Raw genomic sequence first — 20,891 nt, 5'->3', positions numbered from 1 at the left:
ACCACTAATCTGTAGGCTGTTGTACTGTCGCCCGACCTCTAATTTTCAGATTAACGTCAGAGTTCTGAGGAACAGAAGTCAGCATTTGGATTTTAATGCCAGAATTCTGAGAAAGTCAGAACAGAATTCTCGCATTGAAGTCAGAATTCGGAGGAAAAAATCAGCATAGTGTGACATCATCGATGATGTCATCATCGATGCAGTCACTGATATTACAGGTGTAATAAAAAAGTATGTTCATGCCATTTGCACATTATGTGCAGTGAATACACGACTGTCTGTGGCGTGTCTACTGCTTTATTGCTTGTTGCCTCTTGTTTTTATTTATTTATTTTTATTTTTTGCACTATGTTGTAACGGAGTCTACAGCACAAGAATTTCACACGTGATACTTGTACTACGGAGTGACAATAAAAATCTTGAATCTTGAACTGAAATTTGAATGCCAGGGGGCCCTAGATTTTTGTGATGTCAAAGTGGGGTTTGGAAAAAAGAACTACTTTGGCGTAAGCTAAACTCATTGAAACATGAAACAACAAGGGGTGACTGGGGTGTGTGGAGAGGATGGCTGGACCAACAGCTTAGTGTGGAGAAGATGGCTGGACCAGCAGCTTAGTGTGGAGAAGATGGCTGGACCAGCAGCTTAGTGTGGAGAAGATGGCTGGACCAGCAGCTTAGTGTGGAGAAGATGGCTGGACCAGCAACTTAGTGTAGAGAAGATGGCTGGACCAGCAACTTAGTGTAGAGAAGATGGCTGGACCAACAGCTTAGTGTGGAGAAGATGGCTGGACCAGCAGCTTAGTGTGGAGAAGATGGCTGGACCAGCAGCTTAGTGTGGAGAAGATGGCTGGACCAGCAGCTTAGTGTGGAGAAGATGGCTGGACCAGCAACTTAGTGTAGAGAAGATGGCTGGACCAACAGCTTAGTGTGGAGAAGATGGCTGGACCAGCAGCTTAGTGTGGAGAAGATGGCTGGACCAGCAGCTTAGTGTGGAGAAGATGGCTGGACCAGCAGCTTAGTGTGGAGAAGATGGCTGGACCAGCAGCTTAGTGTGAAGAGATATTTTAGGGCACCGGTTTCTGTTTAAACAAGTGACGGAAAAAAGAAAACTCGGCGAGACAGCATCAGCTTGTTTTCTGTCCTCTCCAAACAAGGAAGCAGCCAATCACAATGGCCTCATGTGCTATGCCAACAGAAAGGTCTCCTCCGAGTGGTCAGCGCTGTTTGTTTGCACTAACCGGCTTTAGCAGCAGCAGTATAGCAGGAAGCGGCTCCCTGGCTGTTCCAACACTGCCGTGGTGCTTTTGATGTTACATCTATGACTCAACACAAATTCCCATGGAGGTGAAAGATCACATCCAAGCCAAAGCATCTATCGTGACGGGATGTCCCGTATCTCTGACTGGAAATTCACTGGTCAGAATCCCTGGACTGGCTGGGAAAGCAGGGGCAGGGGAACTGAATGAGTAGCAATCTCCCCTCCCTCAACAACGACCATCATAGCACTGTTGCCTCACAGCAAGAAGGTTCTAGGTTCGAACCCCGGCCCTTTCTGTGCAGAGTTTGCATGTTCTCCCTGTTTTCGTGTGGGTTTTATTTTAACCTGTGACATGACTTTATTCTAACCTGTGAGGGACATGACTTTATTCTAACCTGTGAGTGACATGACTTTATTCTAACCTGTGAGGGACATGACTTTATTCTAACCTGTGAGGGACATGACTTTATTCTAACCTGTGAGGGACATGACTTTATTCTAACCTGTGAGGGACATGACTTTATTCTAACCTGTGAGAGGCATGACTTTATTCTAACCTGTGAGTGACATGACTTTATTCTAACCTGTGAGGGACATGACTTTATTCTAACCTGTGAGTGACATGACTTTATTCTAACCTGTGAGGGACATGACTTTATTCTAACCTGTGAGAGGCATGACTTTATTCTAACCTGTGAGGGACATGACTTTATTCTAACCTGTGAGTGACATGACTTTATTCTAACCTGTGAGGGACATGACTTTATTCTAACCTGTGAGGGACATTACTTTATTCTAACCTGTGAGTGACATGACTTTATTCTAACCTGTGAGGGACATGAACATGACTTTATTCTAACCTGTGGGAGACATGATTTTATTCTAACCTGTGAGGGACATGACTTTATTCTAACCTGTGAGAGGCATGATTTTATTCTAACCTGTGAGGGACATGACTTTATTCTAACCTGTGAGTGACATGACTTTATTCTAACCTGTGAGGGACATGACTTTATTCTAACCTGTGAGAGACATGACTTTATTCTAACCTGTGAGTGACATGACTTTATTCTAACCTGTGAGGGACATGACTTTATTCTAACCTGTGAGTGACATGACTTTATTCTAACCTGTGAGGGACATGACTTTATTCTAACCTGTGAGTGACATGACTTTATTCTAACCTGTGAGGGACATGACTTTATTCTAACCTGTGAGGGACATGACTTTATTCTAACCTGTGAGTGACATGACTTTATTCTAACCTGTGAGGGACATGACTTTATTCTAACCTGTGAGTGACATGACTTTATTCTAACCTGTGAGGGACATGACTTTATTCTAACCTGTGAGTGACATGACTTTATTCTAACCTGTGAGGGACATGACTTTATTCTAACCTGTGAGGGACATTACTTTATTCTAACCTGTGAGTGACATGACTTTATTCTAACCTGTGAGGGACATGACTTTATTCTAACCTGTGAGTGACATGCCTTTATTCTAACCTGTGAGGGACATGACTTTATTCTAACCTGTGAGTGACATGACTTTATTCTAACCTGTGAGGGACATGACTTTATTCTAACCTGTGAGGGACATGACTTTATTCTAACCTGTGAGTGACATGACTTTATTCTAACTTGTGAGGGACATGACTTTATTCTAACCTGTGAGTGACATGACTTTATTCTAACCTGTGAGGGACATGACTTTATTCTAACCTGTGAGTGACATGACTTTATTCTAACCTGTGAGGGACATGACTTTATTCTAACCTGTGAGGGACATGACTTTATTCTAACCTGTGAGGGACATGACTTTATTCTAACCTGTGAGAGGCATGACTTTATTCTAACCTGTGAGGGACATGACTTTATTCTAACCTGTGAGGGACATGACTTTATTCTAACCTGTGAGAGGCATGATTTTATTCTAACCTGTGAGGGACATGACTTTATTCTAACCTGTGAGAGGCATGACTTTATTCTAACCTGTGAGGGACATGACTTTATTCTAACCTGTGAGGGACATGACTTTATTCTAACCTGTGAGGGACATGACTTTATTCTAACCTGTGAGAGGCATGACTTTATTCTAACCTGTGAGGGACATGACTTTATTCTAACCTGTGAGGGACATGACTTTATTCTAACCTGTGAGGGACATGACTTTATTCTAACCTGTGAGTGGCATGACTTTATTCTAACCTGTGAGGGACATGACTTTATTCTAACCTGTGAGAGGCATGACTTTATTCTAACCTGTGAGGGACATGACTTTATTCTAACCTGTGAGTGACATGACTTTATTCTAACCTGTGAGGGACATGACTTTATTCTAACCTGTGAGGGACATGACTTTATTCTAACCTGTGAGGGACATGACTTTATTCTAACCTGTGAGAGGCATGACTTTATTCTAACCTGTGAGGGACATGACTTTATTCTAACCTGTGAGGGACATGACTTTATTCTAACCTGTGAGGGACATGACTTTATTCTAACCTGTGAGGGACATGACTTTATTCTAACCTGTGAGAGGCATGACTTTATTCTAACCTGTGAGAGGCATGACTTTATTCTAACCTGTGAGAGGCATGACTTTATTCTAACCTGTGAGGGACATGACTTTATTCTAACCTGTGAGGGACATGACTTTATTCTAACCTGTGAGAGGCATGATTTTATTCTAACCTGTGAGGGACATGACTTTATTCTAACCTGTGAGAGGCATGACTTTATTCTAACCTGTGAGAGGCATGACTTTATTCTAACCTGTCCCCCAAAGGCGCATTCTGAGCCAGGAAAAACTCTGGAAGCACTGCTTTGTTTCAATGATACCTTAACTATAGTCTGTATCTGCAGGAGAAAAAGCTTCTCTGTTATCAAATCTGTTCCAGACAGGTTTGGGGAGCTTGAGAATTTTAAGTACACCATTTGTTAAAATAAGAATAGTCGTTTGCTTTTGCCTGGCAAGCATGTGTTCCTGTTTGGTTGTTTCACCTCAACTTCCTTCCTCAACCAAAACATTTTGCAATTTGACATCACCATTTGACAAGAGTCCTAACTGGATGAAAAGGGACGAGCAGCAATACCAGGGATTTTAAATCGGTTTGTTTTTCTCATGTTGTATTGGCCCCAGGCCAGGTGCTTTGTGGGTAGTGGAAATGTATTGCAGGAATAATGTCGTTAGGTGGCTTGTAGGTGGCTCGAGGCACTGACCAGATCACACAGTTGTCTGTGTGGCTTGAGGCACTGACCAGATCACACAGTTGTCTTGCGTTGGTCTAAACCCCAAAATGGCAACAGCAGAGACAAGGTTAGGTTACCTAACATTATCACAGTGTTTTCAGCAAGAAAGTAGGTCAGCCTCATCAAGCCCTGATAACGGTGTTTAGTGAGCACTTATAGCCTACATGCTAGGTGCATTTAGTGGGTGAGAAAGACCCTGAGTGCTGGAGAAGACTGGTCAAATTAGATGGACCAGGAGCTCATTTGAATGCATTAACGGCGTCAGCGAATACAGTAGCTACACTTGGATAACCAGACCTTCGACTCCGCCCACTCCACCGGGTTGAGTTTTGGCTGCTTCTGATCTGGCACATAATGATATGCAACTGCTCCTGATCTGGCATCATAATGATATGCAACTGCTCCTGATCTGGCATCATAATGATATGCAACTGCTCCTGATCTGGCATCATAATGATATGCAACTGCTCCTGATCTGGCATCATAATGATATGCAACTGCTCCTAATCTGGCATCATAATGATATGCAACTGCTCCTGATCTGGCATCATAATGATATGCAACTGCTCCTGATCTGGCATCATAATGATATGCAACTGCTCCTGATCTGGCATCATAATGATATGCAACTGCTCCTGATCTGGCATCATAATGATATGCAACTGCTTCTGATCTGGCATCATAATGATATGCAACTGCTCCTGATCTGGCATCATAATGATATGCAACTGCTCCTGATCTGGCATCATAATGATATGCAACTGCTCCTGATCTGGCATCATAATGATATGCAACTGCTTCTCATCTGGCATCATAATGATATGCAACTGCCATTTCATAACAATCAGCGCTGAGGGGGACTGATAATTAGCCAATCAGCTCCAATAAACAGTGGTTGTCAAGTGCCCCGAGGAATAATAACAAAAATGGCAGCCGCCATAGACGAGATAAGACGCTACCATTGAGGCTGTTTTAAATCGATTCAAAGTAGCACTTACTTTGCAATCTAACAGCACTCTGCTTTGAAGGCATTTATTCAAAGGGGAGATTTTTTGTGTGGTCTCCTGCCTGGAGGCAGATGTGTTGGTCTCTAGTGATTGGTTAGGCAGATGCGTTGGTCTCTAGTGATTGGTTAGGCAGATGCGTTGGTCTCTAGTGATTGGTCAGGCAGATGCGTTGGTCTCTAGTGATTGGTTATGCAGATGCGTTGGTCTCTAGTGATTGGTTAGGCAGATGCGTTGGTCTGTAGTGATTGGTTAGGCAGATGCGTTGGTCTCTAGTGATTGGTCAGGCAGATGCGTTGGTCTCTAGTGATTGGTCAGGCAGATGTGTTGGTCTCTAGTGATTGGTTAGGCAGATGCGTTGGTCTGTAGTGATTGGTTATGCAGATGCGTTGGTCTCTAGTGATTGGTTAGGCAGATGCGTTGGTCTCTAGTGATTGGTCAGGCAGATGCATTGGTCTCTAGTGATTGGTCAGGCAGATGCGTTGGTCTCTAGTGATTGGTCAGGCAGATGCGTTGGTCTCTAGTGATTGGTTAGGCAGATGTGTTCGTCTCTAGTGATTGGTTAGGCAGATGCGTTGGTCTCTAGTGATTGGTTAGGCAGATGCGTTGGTCTCTAGTGATTGGTTAGGCAGATGCGTTGGTCTCTAGTGATTGGTTAGGCAGATGTGTTGGTCTCTAGTGATTGGTTAGGCAGATGCGTTGGTCTCTAGTGATTGGTTAGGCAGATGCGTTGGTCTCTAGTGATTGGTTAGGCAGATGTGTTGGTCTCTAGTGATTGGTTAGGCAGATGCGTTGGTCTCTAGTGATTGGTTAGGGAAAACAGATTTGTTGGTCTCTAGTGATTGGTTAGGCAGATGCGTTGGTCTCTAGTGATTGGTCAGGGAAAACAGATTTGTTGGTCTCTAGTGATTGGTTAGGCAGATGCGTTGGTCTCTAGTGATTGGTCAGGGAAAACAGATTTGTTGGTCTCTAGTGATTGGTCAGGGAAAACAGATTTGTTGGTCTCTAGTGATTGGTTAGGCAGATGCGTTGGTCTCTAGTGATTGGTCAGGGAAAACAGATTTGTTGGTCTCTAGTGATTGGTTAGGCAGATGCGTTGGTCTCTAGTGATTGGTCAGGGAAAACAGATTTGTTGGTCTCTCTAGTGATTGGTTAGGGGAAAACAGAGGGCAATCTCACACTAGAAGATGGAAATGAAGTGTAGTGAGTTGACAATTCAGTGTGATATCAGGCCATAATCAGGGTTTATTACTGTAACAGAAGTGAACCGTCTGGTCGAGGGCAAAACCATTCTTTTCAAATCATATCTAGTTCTCCAAATACATAAAACATGGCATCCCAAGCTTTGACGTACTCTTTCTTGGCATGCAAGTGTAAAGAAAGATCATCCAATGTTCTCGTACATGCTAGTAGGGCTGGCAGACAGTGGGCAGCCACTGACTGACACAGTACTTCACAGTACTTCACAGTACAGCCACTGACTGACACAGTACTTCACAGTTCATGTTGAGAGAAGCCACTGACTGACACAGTACTTCACAGTTCATGTTGAGAGAAGCCACTGACTGACACAGTACTTCACAGTTCATGTTGAGAGAAGCCACTGACTGACACAGTACTTCACAGTTCATGTTGAGAGAAGGGAGGGACTCTATGCAGAGTAGGGCTGTCACTTTTTATTAAATTCTTTTAATTAACCAAAAAACTTTGAATATATTCGAACATTTTGCGGGCAATTAAAGTTTGTTCGAACTTTATTTGGGGAAAAAGTGACAGCCCTAATGCAGAGAGCAGGCTGTTATGTAGGTCGGTGTGTTAACTGTAATCAAGAATAAAGAATGGACCAATTCCCCCATCTCATTGATAATCACTGAGAGCCTACAAAGCACAGAGGTATTTGTGAGGGTCGGGAATAAAATAACATTATAACAGGGTTTTCCTGCCTCAGGAGGGTGACCACGGGAATACCATCAAACTACTGAGCTATAGCCCAACCACACTCAGAAGCAAGCAAGCATTCTTTGAACATAAATGGATAAACACAACAGAACAGACGTATGGCATGCTGACTGGGTCGATCAATAAACCGTTTCCCAGGTTGTGTGAGAAATCAAATTGAGACGTGAAGAGTGCTCAAAAGGAAACATAAATTCAACGCACTGGGCACAAACTTTTGATTGTCATTTCAAGAAGGTAGACCAACTCTCCCAATGTCAGTGTCACATTGACGAAAGGTTTCACTTTCAAATGGAGCAGCAGACATAACTCAGTCTGAACTACCATCTTTCAAGCATAAATGACTTTTCAGAAGTGGCAGCTGAGTGGCAACACAATCATGATGCACTCAAACATTCTTACTCCCCCTCACTTCTTTTGTCTAATGAGATTTGGCTTTTTCTTGCCAAGGGATATCCTACTTATCCTCCCTACACAAATAGAATAATTAGGTATTCTCTGGAACTCTTGAAAGAAACTCTGAACTTGACCTTGGCGTGTGCCAAGCCTGCGAATGTGGACGTGCAGCACTTCCTTTAGTGGAAAACTCATAAAATGGGGAAATTCAGCCTCCTGCTCGCGCGCGCTATTGAATTAAATTGGCACGCATATGAAAGCTGTTCTATGCATATGAATGATATTTTAGCAGTGTACCGAATACAATGGTGAAACTGATTGCTTACAAGTGGAAAACAATTGAATTAGGAATATATTTGGGCTTCACAGGCACATGGACTAGTTTGGGTCTGTGTGGCGTGTTTGTTGCTTACGGTGAGGCAATATGATGTTTGTGCAGCTCACTCCCTTCAAAAGAAAAAGTCATTTCTGTATCTTCAGCCGAAGACTTCCGATGGCATTTGCTCTCCCCTCCTCTCACACAGCAGCCTACGCCTCCGTCTCTCTCTCATCATCTCCAAAAATAGGCCGACCTAAAGTGTTGGCATTTTTTTGCCCATTTGACTTTTCATAGCGTTTTATAGCTGCCCACTGCTCCTAGGTTTCTAGGAAGGTTCCTAGCATAGGATGGGTCAAAGGCAGAGGGTACATTTCCCCATGGAGATAATAAAGTACACAAATTCAAGGCTTTATGAGCGTGGCAGTCACAGAAAGGTGCCCTGTAGTATCGATTCAATTCGATCTGATTGCAGAGTGCAGCCCCATGGTGCACACATCCACTGGGGTGTGCAAAGTGCTGGACCCCAACATGGCAGCACCACCCCCCCAGTTCCCCCCCCCCCCCCTCCCCGCCCCCAGGGCCTCTGCAGTCTGCCACGTGTCTCACAGATACATGGCCAAGCTGCCTGAACCAGCTGTGCACAAACACTGCTGCCACACAGACGTCAGCAGCACCGGTCTAAATGTTATAGGGTCAACCCGAGAATCAGATAGCGGTGTAAGCGGACTCCTCTTATAGTGATCACTTTGATTGATCAGTATAACTGGATGATTCTTTACCAGCGTTGTACACATTGACCTATATATAATGGACCAACATAGCTCATTGACTTTGACACAGCAAAATGAAGCTCACTTCCGGATATTGTTTGATTTCGTTTGATTGGTTGAATGAATTATGCTACACAGAAGTACGAGGGGAGGGGGCGGCTGCCCCTAGCGGCTGCCAGGGGAGTTTCCGAATTTGCCCTGTCTATCTTATTGCCGTAATGCATTATGGGTACTTTGGCTAATGTAGCGGCTAACGCTACTTACTTTACATTGCAGTAAAACGGCACTGAATGACCAAATTGATTTAACTTTTAACCATTTTGAGTAACACTGTTTCCATACGGACCCTCAGCGTTGGTTAGTTGTTTATAACGTGACTCTATTTAAAACGTTATAATGTACTCCGGTTTCTGTGCTGAATCCAATGGTCTGAATGGTCTGAATACAGAGAAGGCTTAAGGCTTTATTTAACGGTATAAATAACATTAAATGGTCCGCCATGTTATGGACGTTAGATGTATGGTATCTATATAGTTACGTGTGTCTACTAACATTATTAAAATATCATAAAGTAACGCTATTTTCTGATGATTTGCTCAACTATTACTTGCTACCTGATGCCTTGCGGCACATTGCTGCCTCTACCGGTCGGAAGTATTACTGTTCTTATTATCCGATGTTTGTCATCAATTTTCCTCGAAATGGGGCTATAATTTGGAAAACGGAGCGCGTTAGAGCACGAAAAAGACTTGAAATTGTTTTTTCAGACCATAAACTAATTTGGAAAGTGTTTATTTAAGACATAGACCGAGAGAGAAGTTGGCTCGTTTCCCATATAGTTGAATGGATGTTCCCGGGAGTGCTACACAAGCTGCGACCCCCACTGGTCATTTGAAAGAATGCAATTTCCGCATAGGCGTCAAAAATAGGCAGGCTGAAATGCCCACTGGTTGTACATGAACACGCTGAAAGAGCACTGTTCATTTCATTGAGCAAGCTCACATTTTGGGTGAACTGACGTGGTTCTGAGCGCTCTGTCCAGACAAAGCCGGACTCACCCATTTGGTGGGACAAAACGCCAAAATATATATGTATTCTTTTTCTCTCTGTAAACTTAATTTGCACAGATTGATAAGATTTGAGTGAGGTGTTATTTTCTATCCTTCGTTTTAAACATGTTAACTTCACACGACGTGGAGAAGTTGCAGTCAGTGTGTTGAAGAGGCACTATGCAGTCTGTACATGGTTTCAGGTCAATTCTGTGGGTACATCATTCTTCCTGCTTTCGGCCTTTTTAAGGGTATTTTTTCCCTCTTCAGTTACACGGATATCGTAATGTAGTATCGACATTTCTTGCAATGTATCGATGATCGCTGAATCGCTGTATCATTATAGCATCGTCATCGAGGACCAAGTATCGTGATAGTATTGCATCATCCCACCCCTACTCACCAATGTTAGATCTCGTGTCTTGTCCCTTCCTCTGGTATAAAGTATCACAGACTGGCCAGGTTAGTGAATATGTGTGCTGCGTGTAGTTTACTTGTGTCCTATTGGATGATTTCTGAGTTTGGAAGTTGACATTTTTCACGTACTCCTTGGTGCCATTTGATGCAGCCAAAGTGCAAAGCTGAAGCTGCCCACGTAGCTTTCAGCTTAACGATGGAGCAAAGAGTCACCCAAGCTAAAAGCACTCACCTTTAAAAGCCTTCAGAGGCCACTGGAACACTCTTGCCTACACTCATTAAATATAGCAGGACATTTCTAATGCACATTCTCCTCCACATCTATCACTTTGATTTACAGCTGCACATTTCATTCAAATATATATTTATACTGAGAGGGCAAACTAAACTACGGTATTCTCCAATTAAGCTCAACCAATAGTAGATGAATCCTTCTAGAGCACACATGGGCAAAATACGGCCGGCGGGCCGGATGGAATTGCAAAAACAAAAAAAAACAAAAAAAATCACACAGTGCACCTTAACGCAACATGCAAGATACCCGCTGAATAAGTGTCCAAATGTTCATGTCATATTCTGGCCAATACTCCACTTCTGTTATAGCATTTCAGTCTGGAATATGGAATATCTTTCAATAATCTTTATGACTAAAAGGCTACATTGAAGTAGAAATTTAAATAACTCAAATAACTCATTGGTTTTGGATTTATTTACCTTCAAGACTGCATTTTTGTTTGTGTGGCCCTCAACACAGGCTTTGATCATCCCGGGACACTTACTGATACTTATGCTTAAATTAACCCACTCATATTCTGGTTTATTTCAAGAAAAACATTTCAGCTAGTGGAAATTCTAATTGGCTGGTAACTTTAAAATCTAGCAGCCATATTGGCAGGTGGTCAAAAAAGTTAATTTCAAGCCCTGAGAGCAGGTGGTGACATAGGAGTGAGTGAGAAAAGGATAATTTGGTGGTTAAGACTGAATAATGACATCACAACTGTTAATTTAAAATGAGTTATTCCTCTAAACCTGGCTTCAAATGCACCAAATTTTTCGCGCTGGCGCCGTTCGGCCCTCAGCAAAACCTGGTAGCGAGGACATTTTTTGTGGCCCTCTCTATCATCAAAGTTACCCATCCATGGGTTACGGCATGACAATATTTGTTCGGCCCCCGGAAAACAATCTGGGTTTCTCATGTGGCCCCCCATGAAAAATAATTGCCCACCCCTGGTCTAGACACACATACGGGCATTTGGGTGTGGTGCCAAATCTGCCAGGCTCTTGGAGCTGCATTTTCCACATTGAGAAAGCAAGACGGACTCAGAAATATATATTTTTTTGGTTCTAGCGCAAAGCTATGGTGCAGTGGTGAAGTGGTGTAGTGCAGGGACCTGCAACAACCACAGCTTATGGAAAATTAAGACAGGACCTCTAAATATTATTTTTTTGTTTGTTCCCGAGCCACAAAAGGGAGCTTGAGAGAAGACCACGTTAATAATTACAGGACTTTGGCGTAGGGTGCTGCTAGCTGCTAATGTTAGCTCAGCCTGTTTTGAGTGAGCAGCTTGTTTATAGGTTAGCATGCCGTCAGTGTTCATGGTTCACAAGTTCTTTTTTACAGAGTGCTGAATTATAGTCAAGGTCTCCTCTGCAAAACACCCGCTCTGTGTAATAAAAACACTAAATGAAGCAGTTTGTTCAAACTGACAGTTTTACCAAGGCACCTCGGCAGACACAAACTTGGGTGGCAGTATTGCAGAAGAAGATTGGCTTACATTGGCATGTATTATGAGGAAGTTATCAAACATTAGCGTCTCATTAACTCTCATTGAGATGATGTGACTGTTTAATAATGTGGAGGATGTCTAGGAAGAAGAGGTGCTCGCTACAGACAGGAAGTCTCACCTGGAGGCATGATGTGGTGCATGGCTACAGACAGGAAGTCTCACCTGGAGACATGATGTGGTGCATGGCTACAGACAGGAAGTCTCACCTGGAGGCATGATGTGGTGCATGGCTACAGACAGGAAGTCTCACCTGGAGGCATGATGTGGTGCTCGCTACAGACAGGAAGTCACACCTGGAGGCATGATGTGGTGGCTACAGACAGGAAGTCTCACCTGGAGACATGATGTGGTGCATGGCTACAGACAGGAAGTCACACCTGGAGACATGATGTGGTGCATGGCTACAGACAGGAAGTCACACCTGGAGACATGATGTGGTGCATGGCTACAGACAGGAAGTCACACCTGGAGACATGATGTGGTGCATGGCTACAGACAGGAAGTCACACCTGGAGGCATGATGTGGTGCATGGCTACAGACAGGAAGTCACACCTGGAGGCATGATGTGGTGCATGGCTACAGACAGGAAGTCACACCTGGAGGCATGATGTGGTGCATGGCTACAGACAGGAAGTCTCACCTGGAGACATGGTGTGGTGCATGGCTACAGACAGGAAGTCTCACCTGGAGACATGATGTGGTGCATGGCTACAGACAGGAAGTCTCACCTGGAGGCATGATGTGGTGCATGGCTACAGACAGGAAGTCACACCTGGAGACATGATGTGGTGCATGGCTACAGACAGGAAGTCACACCTGGAGACATGGTGTGGTGCATGGCTACAGACAGGAAGTCTCACCTGGAGACATGATGTGGTGCATGGCTACAGACAGGAAGTCTCACCTGGAGGCATGATGTGGTGCATGGCTACAGACAGGAAGTCACACCTGGAGACATGATGTGGTGGTGCATGGCTACAGACAGGAAGTCACACCTGGAGGCATGATGTGGTGCATGGCTACAGACAGGAAGTCTCACCTGGAGACATGATGTGGTGCATGGCTACAGACAGGAAGTCACACCTGGAGGCATGATGTGGTGCATGGCTACAGACAGGAAGTCACACCTGGAGACATGATGTGGTGGTGCATGGCTACAGACAGGAAGTCACACCTGGAGGCATGATGTGGTGCATGGCTACAGACAGGAAGTCACACCTGGAGGCATGATGTGGTGCATGGCTACAGACAGGAAGTCTCACCTGGAGACATGATGTGGTGCATGGCTACAGACAGGAAGTCACACCTGGAGACATGATGTGGTGCATGGCTACAGACAGGAAGTCACACCTGGAGGCATGATGTGGTGCATGGCTACAGACAGGAAGTCACACCTGGAGGCATGATGTGGTGGCTACAGACAGGAAGTCACACCTGGAGACATGATGTGGTGGTGCATGGCTACAGACAGGAAGTCACACCTGGAGACATGATGTGGTGCATGGCTACAGACAGGAAGTCACACCTGGAGGCATGATGTGGTGCATGGCTACAGACAGGAAGTCACACCTGGAGACATGATGTGGTGCATGGCTACAGACAGGAAGTCACACCTGGAGACATGATGTGGTGCATGGCTACAGACAGGAAGTCACACCTGGAGACATGATGTGGTGCATGGCTACAGACAGGAAGTCACACCTGGAGACATGATGTGGTGCATGGCTACAGACAGGAAGTCACACCTGGAGGCATGATGTGGTGCATGGCTACAGACAGGAAGTCACACCTGGAGGCATGATGTGGTGCATGGCTACAGACAGGAAGTCACACCTGGAGACATGATGTGGTGCATGGCTACAGACAGGAAGTCACACCTGGAGACATGATGTGGTGCATGGCTACAGACAGGAAGTCTCACCTGGAGACATGATGTGGTGCATGGCTACAGACAGGAAGTCTCACCTGGAGGCATGATGTGGTGCATGGCTACAGACAGGAAGTCACACCTGGAGACATGATGTGGTGCATGGCTACAGACAGGAAGTCACACCTGGAGACATGATGTGGTGCATGGCTACAGACAGGAAGTCTCACCTGGAGACATGATGTGGTGCATGGCTACAGACAGGAAGTCTCACCTGGAGGCATGATGTGGTGCATGGCTACAGACAGGAAGTCACACCTGGAGGCATGATGTGGTGCATGGCTACAGACAGGAAGTCACACCTGGAGACATGATGTGGTGGTGCATGGCTACAGACAGGAAGTCACACCTGGAGACATGATGTGGTGCATGGCTACAGACAGGAAGTCTCACCTGGAGGCATGATGTGGTGCATGGCTACAGACAGGAAGTCACACCTGGAGACATGATGTGGTGGTGCATGGCTACAGACAGGAAGTCACACCTGGAGGCATGATGTGGTGCATGGCTACAGACAGGAAGTCTCACCTGGAGACATGATGTGGTGCATGGCTACAGACAGGAAGTCTCACCTGGAGACATGATGTGGTGCATGGCTACAGACAGGAAGTCTCACCTGGAGACATGATGTGGTGCATGGCTACAGACAGGAAGTCTCACCTGGAGGCATGATGTGGTGCATGGCTACAGACAGGAAGTCTCACCTGGAGACATGATGTGGTGCATGGCTACAGACAGGAAGTCACACCTGGAGACATGATGTGGTGCATGGCTACAGACAGGAAGTCACACCTGGAGGCATGATGTGGTGCATGGCTACAGACAGGAAGTCACACCTGGAGACATGATGTGGTGCATGGCTACAGACAGGAAGTCACACCTGGAGACATGATGTGGTGCATGGCTACAGACAGGAAGTCACACCTGGAGGCATGATGTGGTGCATGGCTACAGACAGGAAGTCTCACCTGGAGACGTGATGTGGTGCATGGCTACAGACAGGAAGTCACACCTGGAGGCATGATGTGGTGCATGGCTACAGACAGGAAGTCTCACCTGGAGACATGATGTGGTGCATGGCTACAGACAGGAAGTCACACCTGGAGACATGATGTGGTGCATGGCTACAGACAGGAAGTCTCACCTGGAGACATGATGTGGTGCATGGCTACAGACAGGAAGTCACACCTGGAGGCATGATGTGGTGCATGGCTACAGACAGGAAGTCACACCTGGAGACATGATGTGGTGGTGCATGGCTACAGACAGGAAGTCACACCTGGAGGCATGATGTGGTGCATGGCTACAGACAGGAAGTCTCACCTGGAGACATGATGTGGTGCATGGCTACAGACAGGAAGTCTCACCTGGAGACATGATGTGGTGCATGGCTACAGACAGGAAGTCTCACCTGGAGACATGATGTGGTGCATGGCTACAGACAGGAAGTCTCACCTGGAGGCATGATGTGGTGCATGGCTACAGACAGGAAGTCACACCTGGAGACATGATGTGGTGCATGGCTACAGACAGGAAGTCACACCTGGAGGCATGATGTGGTGCATGGCTACAGACAGGAAGTCACACCTGGAGGCATGATGTGGTGCATGGCTACAGACAGGAAGTCTCACCTGGAGACATGATGTGGTGCATGGCTACAGACAGGAAGTCTCACCTGGAGGCATGATGTGGTGCATGGCTACAGACAGGAAGTCTCACATGGAGACATGATGTGGTGCATGGCTACAGACAGGAAGTCTCACCTGGAGGCATGATGTGGTGCATGGCTACAGGCAGGAAGTCTCACCTGGAGACATGATGTGGTGCATGGCTACAGACAGGAAGTCACACCTGGAGACATGATGTGGTGCATGGCTACAGACAGGAAGTCACACCTGGAGGCATGATGTGGTGCATGGCTACAGACAGGAAGTCACACCTGGAGGCATGATGTGGTGCATGGCTACAGACAGGAAGTCACACCTGGAGACATGATGTGGTGCATGGCTACAGACAGGAAGTCACACCTGGAGGCATGATGTGGTGCATGGCTACAGACAGGAAGTCACACCTGGAGGCATGATGTGGTGCATGGCTACAGACAGGAAGTCACACCTGGAGACATGATGTGGTGGTGCATGGCTACAGACAGGAAGTCACACCTGGAGGCATGATGTGGTGCATGGCTACAGACAGGAAGTCTCACCTGGAGACATGATGTGGTGCATGGCTACAGACAGGAAGTCACACCTGGAGACATGATGTGGTGCATGGCTACAGACAGGAAGTCACACCTGGAGACATAATGTGGTGCATGGCTACAGACAGGAAGTCACACCTGGAGACATGATGTGGTGGCTACAGACAGGAAGTCACACCTGGAGACATAATGTGGTGCATGGCTACAGACAGGAAGTCACACCTGGAGACATGATGTGGTGGCTACAGACAGGAAGTCACACCTGGAGACATGATGTGGTGGCTACAGACAGGAAGTCTCACCTGGAGACATAATGTGGTGCATGGCTACAGACAGGAAGTCACACCTGGAGACATAATGTGGTGCATGGCTACAGACAGGAAGTCTCACCTGGAGGCATGATGTGGTGCATGGCTACAGACAGGAAGTCTCACATGGAGACATGATGTGGTGCATGGCTACAGACAGGAAGTCTCACCTGGAGGCATGATGTGGTGCATGGCTACAGACAGGAAGTCTCACCTGGAGACATGATGTGGTGCATGGCTACAGACAGGAAGTCACACCTGGAGACATGATGTGGTGCATGGCTACAGACAGGAAGTCACACCTGGAGACATAATGTGGTGCATGGCTACAGACAGGAAGTCACACCTGGAGACATGATGTGGTGGCTACAGACAGGAAGTCACACCTGGAGACATAATGTGGTGCATGGCTACAGACAGGAAGTCACACCTGGAGACATGATGTGGTGGCTACAGACAGGAAGTCACACCTGGAGACATGATGTGGTGGCTACAGACAGGAAGTCTCACCTGGAGACATAATGTGGTGCATGGCTACAGACAGGAAGTCACACCTGGAGACATAATGTGGTGCATGGCTATAGACAGGAAGTCTCACCTGGAGACATGATGTGGTGCATGGCTACAGACAGGAAGTCACACCTGGAGACATGATGTGGTGCATGGCTACAGACAGGAAGTCACACCTGGAGACATGATGTGGTGCATGGCTACAGACAGGAAGTCACACCTGGAGACATGATGTGGTGGTGCATGGCTACAGACAGGAAGTCACACCTGGAGACATGATGTGGTGCATGGCTACAGACAGGAAGTCTCACCTGGAGACATGATGTGGTGCATGGCTACAGACAGGAAGTCTCACCTGGAGACATGATGTGGTGCATGGCTACAGACAGGAAGTCACACCTGGAGACATGATGTGGTGCATGGCTACAGACAGGAAGTCTCACCTGGAGACATGATGTGGTGCATGGCTACAGACAGGAAGTCACACCTGGAGGCATGATGTGGTGGCTACAGACAGGAAGTCTCACCTGGAGACATGATGTGGTGCATGGCTACAGACAGGAAGTCACACCTGGAGACATGATGTGGTGCATGGCTACAGACAGGAAGTCTCACCTGGAGACATGATGTGGTGGCTACAGACAGGAAGTCTCACCTGGAGACATGATGTGGTGGCTACAGACAGGAAGTCTCACCTGGAGACATGATGTGGTGCATGGCTACAGACAGGAAGTCTCACCTGGAGGCATGATGTGGTGCATGGCTACAGACAGGAAGAAGATGGCGTCGCTGTAGTACGCCCCAGAGCCGGCGCTGAAGTGCTGCTGCATGGCCTCCACGATGGGGAACAGCTTCTGTGTGAGGGCCACCACGTCATGGAACACCACCTGCAGGGGACAGGTGGTAACTACAGGGTTTTCCGCTAGTGCATACAATGTCTAGCTGGGTGAAAATAGTAGGCAGCTGGGGGTGGGGGATAACTGACATCACATGCCAATTTGCATATTAATACCAACAGTCTCCGCTCACAGGGGAGGGAGGGGGCTGCGCTGTGTATGGGAAGTGCTGTGTTGTGATTCAACACTTGTTGCCATGTTTAAGCACCGTGATTGGCCTGAAGGTCCAAACTCCGCCCAGTCAGGAAACTAGAGGCCATCTCACAAAGCCACAAAGCTGACTGCTGTTGGTATTGTGCTGCATTGTGCTATAATGGACTAGCCTGATATTCAAACTGCATTGTCAATTCATAAACTCATTGCCTCTTCGTCTGAGACTGCGCTCACTTCAGAGCATTTTTATGAGGGGGCGGGCTTCGGTCTTCCCTAACCAATCGGCAGGGCAGCCGCGCAGTCTTGCTAGTCACAAGCACAAGCGAAGCTAACGTAGCTAGCTAATGCTAGCCAGCTTCTCCACGTTAAGCAGCTGAAGTCGGCCGGCTTTGTACTTGTCGTTTAAACATAAGTCTTATCGACGTACACTGCAGACGTTCGTTAAAACGAAAAGTACAAAGTCGGTCAAAGTTGGCTGCTTAACGTGGAGAAGCTGGCTAGCATTAGCTAGCTACGATTTGTTGTGTAATTTTTATGCCTCTAAGATCACATGACGACGAGACGGAGAGCAGAATATCAGTAACGTCCTTTACTCTTTACTTTACGTCTGACCAGGAAGTTACATGTCCGTCACATAAACCGGTCCGTGCGGCAACATCAACCTATCACCAGAATCCACATTATAGGACACGTTAGCTTTGGCCACAGCTGTTTCTGTGGATGACTGACAACAGCGTTAGCCAATCAGCGTCCGTCATTGGATTTTCAATCGGAGAAAAGGCGTTTGCACATGGCGATTCCCGACCAAGAAGAGCCAAATTCACAACTGTGCTCTGACAAGAACCCTTCTCTCAGTAGGAGGAATAAAGCTGGCCAAGTCATTATTAGCTGGAGTTGTGTACATAGCCTTAACCAGTGGTTCTAAACCTGGGGGTCAGGACCCCTTGGGGGGGTCGCGAGATTATTTTGGGGGGTCGCGGGATGATTGTCAAAAAAAAAGTGTTTCTCCCATCATGATTAAATCTCCCATACCAATGATTTACTGTATTATAAAGCTATATAAACTATCAACTGTATCAAAGAGATTTCTTTCAGTGAGTGAGTGAAATCAGTGTGTGCCGTTCAGTTGGGCAGCGGTGGGAGTGGGGGGTCGCGCCTCAAAAAGGTTGTGAACCACTGGTCTAAACCAATGGATCTCAACCTGGTTTGGCTTCAGTACTCCCTTCCCCTCATTTCTGAATCCAAGTACCCCCTTTCCCCGACTACAACATTTAGAGAACTGCAAGAACAAACTATAGCATACAGTATGTTGTAGGGGTGTCAAAAATAATCGATTATAAGATGCATCGCGATGCGGACGTGCACGATTCTGCATCGAGTCACAAATGTCAAAAATCGATTATAAAAAAATAAAATAAATAATAATAATAATAATAATCAAATAAAATATAATGGAAGTACATGCAGTTGTTTATTTTAATTATGGATCATAATACAATGCAATTCCAAATGCACTTTCATTTTAAAAGTAGCCACACAGTGAGAAAAAATAAAGTGAGAAAAAATAAATCATGTATTGCGGAAAAAAGTGATGCATCGATTTAAGATGCATCGATAATCGTAATCGAATCGAATCGTAGCCCTCTGAATAGTAATCGAATCGAATCGTGAGGCCAGTGAAGATTCACAGCCCTAGTATGTTGCAATGAATGAATGATAACACACCGTTTGAAGAATATGACATTACAAAATAAGAAATGGGGTGAAGTTGCAATTAGTGCCCCCCTGAGCGGATCCATTTTAACGTTTCATTTATTTTCATGGTATGTTCTTACATTTTTTCCATTTTCCCCTTTCTCTCAAGTATCCCGGTTTGGAAACCACTGGCTTAAACTAAGCTAGGAAATGAAATAGATTTTATTTTATTTAACCTTTTTTAATAGAGGGAAGAGGGAAGGCCCTTATGGAGCTGCACACAGCTGAGCTGAGAAGCTGCTATAGCGTTGTTGATCTGCTTGTTGAAGGGAAGCCCATATGGAGCAAAGTTTCCTTTTGAACTCTTCTGCCACCATCTAGCTACTGAATAGGGGATGTATGGGATGTATGTGTGTGTGTGTGTGCGCGCACGTGCGTGTGTGTGTGTGTGTGTGTGTGTGTGTGTGCGTGTGTGTGTGTGAGAGAGAGAGAGGGACACGGGTCATGAACGGTCATCCCTCTACGTCATCAAACCACGGAAGGACAACTTGAATATGGAACGCATCCTGGTCAGTGGTGGAAAGTATTGTTTAACCATCTTTCACACAAGAGGACCATCATAAAATATGTCTTTGTCAATAAGTCTCCCCAAGTGTGTTCAGCTTTTCAAATGAGGAATCATTTCTGAGCACACTGCTTAAATCCCAATAGCCTAAATCAGTGGTTTTCAAGGTGAGGGCCACTAATGGGGTCTCAGCAAATACATTTTCCTCTCTTCCAAATAACATTTCTATGTGGAAGGAAAGGATTCAATGTTTGCTAATACAGTATAATAAATATATTATACAGTATTAGGGATGTCAATTTTCGGTTAATTTCACTTTCGATTAACCGACGCTAATAATCGATTAACCTATCAGTTAATTCATAATTTTTTAATATTAAATTTTTTTTTGACAACTTGTCATCCATATAAGAGCCAGAATGATTT

At 45.7% G+C, this 20,891-nt stretch overlaps 1 protein-coding gene across 6 annotated transcripts in view; it reads right to left on the bottom strand.

The window, feature by feature from the left end:
• LOC310771268 (xyloside xylosyltransferase 1-like) overlaps positions 1-20,891 on the bottom strand; it is a gene marked incomplete at both ends in the record, with an annotated part of 68,974 nt that overhangs the window by 36,009 nt on the left and 12,074 nt on the right. For all 6 annotated transcript variants that reach the window (XM_083663915.1, XM_083663912.1, XM_083663913.1 and 3 more), the window contains one exon: positions 17,896-18,043. In XM_083663915.1, the coding sequence (XP_083520041.1) occupies positions 17,896-18,043 (148 nt within the window). The remainder of the gene's footprint in view (positions 1-17,895; positions 18,044-20,891) is intronic.

This window comes from Poromitra crassiceps, assembly GCF_964638095.1.
Source record: "Poromitra crassiceps genome assembly, contig: HAP1_SCAFFOLD_489, whole genome shotgun sequence".
NCBI lineage: Eukaryota > Metazoa > Chordata > Actinopteri > Beryciformes > Melamphaidae > Poromitra > Poromitra crassiceps.
The sequence above is the reverse complement of the archived record's forward strand: the minus strand, read 5'-3'. Positions and strand labels throughout refer to the sequence as shown.